Source organism: Haliotis cracherodii, unplaced genomic scaffold (assembly GCF_022045235.1).
Source record: "Haliotis cracherodii isolate W230 unplaced genomic scaffold, xgHalCrac1.p SCAF_6, whole genome shotgun sequence".
Taxonomy (NCBI): Eukaryota; Metazoa; Mollusca; class Gastropoda; order Lepetellida; family Haliotidae; genus Haliotis; species Haliotis cracherodii.
In genome coordinates, this window is record NW_027266319.1 from 19,192,119 (window position 1) to 19,195,331 (window position 3,213).

Consider the following 3,213-nt stretch of genomic DNA (forward strand, 5'->3'; position numbering starts at 1 on the left):
ACTATACTCATCTCCTTCTCAGCTCTAGAAATCTATACTCATCCCCTTCTCAGCTCTTGCAACCTATACTCATCCCCTTTTCAGCTCTAGCAACCTATACTCATCCCTTCTCAGCTCTAGCAACCTATACTCATCCCTTCTCAGCTTCAGCAACCTATACTCATCCCCTTATCAGCTCTAGCAACCTATACTCATCCCCTTCTCAGCTTCAGCAACCTATACTCATCCCCTTCTCAGCTCTAGCAACCTATACTCATCCCCTTCTCAGCTTCAGCAACCTATACTCATCCCCTTATCAGCTCTAGCAACCTATACTCATCCCCTTCTCAGCTCTAGAAATCTATACTCATACCCTTCTCAGCTCTTGCAACCTATACTCATCCCCTTCTCAGCTCTAGAAATCTATACTCATACCCTTCTCAGCTCTTGCAACCTATACTCATCCCCTTCTCAGCTCTAGCAACCTATACTCATCCCCTTCTCAGCTCTAGCAACCTATAGTCATCCCTTTCCCAACACTAGCAGCCTATACTCATCCCCTTCTCAGCTCTAGCAACATATACTCATCTCCTTCTTAGCTCTAGCAACCTATACTCATCTCCTTCTTAGCTCTAGCAACCTATACTCATCCCCTTATCAGCTCTAGCAACCTATACTCATCCCTTCTCAACTCTAGCAACCTATACTCATCTCCTTCTCAACTCTAGCAACCTATACTCATATCCTTCTTAGCTCTAGCAACCTATACTCATCCCTTCTCAACTCTAGCAAACTATACTCATCTCCTTCTCAACTCTAGCAACCTATACTCATCCCCTTATCAGCTATAGCAGCCTACACACATCCCCTTCTCAGCTCCCGGAAATTAAGAAACGTGAAGGTTCCATAATGTATTATTATTTTTATTAGCTTTATACATGTCGGGGAAAGTATGTGTTAGTGTGACTTTGCACATGATACTGTGTCGAGCTTAGCCCGTACACATACAGTGAAACCTGAATATAACGAAAACCAATCGGTTCGTTACGTCAGTAGTTCGTTATTCGCGTAACGCGATAATTTGTCCACAATTTCGGATTGGCGAAAGCTTGTCGGTAACCCCTTCTACTGATTATTGTTGTTGTTATCAGTATTCCTTCCTCTTCAGCTCTCTCATCAACTTGAACTGTTTACGTCCCAAGACGGCAGTCCATCCGCGTGCCGACCACGGAGACGGGCACGGTGCGTTATCCTCTGCATAAAAGCATCACTGATTTGGTTTAATATATCCCCACCAAACACAGATAATCTTAAAGATGTCGACGGGGAAACACTTTTATTTAGTTCCACCGAAACAAATCCAAACTCATGCGACTTAACAATAATGTCATCCTCGGCTATCCGGGGTATAATATTTCCATTCCATCTTGATAAATACTCTGTGCACATTCGCTATCTAAGTTGTGTAGTATGCAGACTGTGTAGACTCTTATCTTTCCACAAATGCGGCTATTGCGTCGTACCAGTTAACTCCATAGATAAATGTATTTAGGTAATTGCATATTTCAGACAACAACGACAACGGCCCTGGCGGCTCCGTCATGGACTACGGCGAAAGACAGGCCGACAACATGCCGGACATAACCGCCGCCCTGGCTATCGCCTCCCCCAACTACATGGACTCGTACCCCCGGGAACTTCCCCAGCCTCCTACCGTCACAACAACGCCCGCCATAACACCCGTGCCCCCAACCCCGTCTGTCCCCTCGGTACCCCTCCCTCCCATCCCTTCCATTCAGACTCAACCTCCACCGGCTGTGCCACCGTTATCGACAACAACATCACAGGTTAGTTATCAGTGGGTGAATAAAGGGTCGAAGTCAAATCAGAGTTCTGAGGGGGTCACGGGTGGCCCAATCATCTAAGGCGCCGCGATTCGCTGTGTGGAGTTGCGTCCCTTGGGCACGCTAGAAACGATTATGTTTCTAGGTTTGTCAGCACCATACCCATGCTCGTGGGTTTCACCGAAGTGGTAAACGCGGAGACCTGCATCACTTGGGGCTTTCCTCCCACATTAAGCTGACACGCCGCGATATAACTGGAATATTTTTTAAAAGCGGCGTTAAACCCAACTCACTCACTCACTCACTCACTCAGAGTTCTGTGAGAAGACACGTGGTGGGATACATTCACATCAGGAAAATTCCAAACGAACGACGTATAAAAAATAGATCTCGAAAAGAATCCTTCGCTAAAACAGTATCTGCTGAACAGAATTATCAATACATTTCTTGTAAACAAACTACAACAGATGATCCTGTAAAGCAAGTTGAGCATACGTAAGCTCATGCCACCTCTCTTTTAGGGAACTATTGTATTCCGCGATACAGCTGGTGGTTGTATGGCTGTCAGTGAAAACATGAAGTCACGCGTATAGATCTAGCTCTGAGTGAGCTACATCCCTAGGTGTATAGAATAATGATAGAAAAAATAATACGAATTGACTTTCACTTTGTGTGAGTTCATTAGAGTCTGAACCTTCATAGAGTGAGGGCCAAACATTGTATGAACGTCGTCGCAAGATAATATAACCATGATCACAAAACATTTTGTGAAAAAAATATATTTCATGAAAATGTCCCTTTAAGTTAAGGATAGGTTACTGACGGAGAATAAAAGCGACGAAAAGTGAGATTTGAGGCAATGGGTTCTGTATGGTGGCCTGAGGATGGATCTGTTTGTTCTTTCAGATGCCACCTAAGTTTCTGCCGCCTCTCCCCGAGGTTACCCGGAGACAGCCGGAGACATAAGACATGGAGAGGTCCCATCAGCTATGTAGACACGACGGGTGGGAGGTGTGATTGCATGAGAAAACATACACTTACCTTTAGGTTGGGAAGTATATCAATCAAATCGGTGAATGCCAAACATACAAATCTCAGCTTCTGTTACCTCAAAAGTTCCACATCCAGTGGACGTGCAAATATATTTTCTGCAAATATTACACAGTTTCCCAGTCATTAATATATTTGTCACGGACACACACTTATTTTGTAGGATGTTAATACTGAAATGCAATTTTATTAATTACGCTATATTAGATAGTGTTTAAATGATATATGGAGAAGATGCTGAAGCGTGCATAAAATACGTCCTTTAAGGATTGTTATTGTTGGTGTGTCCGACACGAACCATATATATCCATTTATTCCGAAGAGGTATTGATATACGCTT

The 3,213-nt window shown here is 43.9% G+C and overlaps 1 protein-coding gene across 1 annotated transcript; it reads left to right on the forward strand.

Annotated features, from left to right (window-relative positions):
• Positions 1-1,596: 1,596 nt before the first annotated feature.
• LOC139444662 (splicing factor 3B subunit 4-like) lies at positions 1,597-3,003 on the forward strand. Its single transcript, XM_071225591.1, has 2 exons — positions 1,597-1,826; positions 2,730-3,003. Exons 1-2 carry the CDS (start codon positions 1,611-1,613, stop codon positions 2,787-2,789), a joined length of 276 nt encoding a protein of 91 aa, XP_071081692.1. The 5' UTR covers positions 1,597-1,610; the 3' UTR covers positions 2,790-3,003.
• The last annotated feature ends 210 nt before the right edge of the window (positions 3,004-3,213 follow it).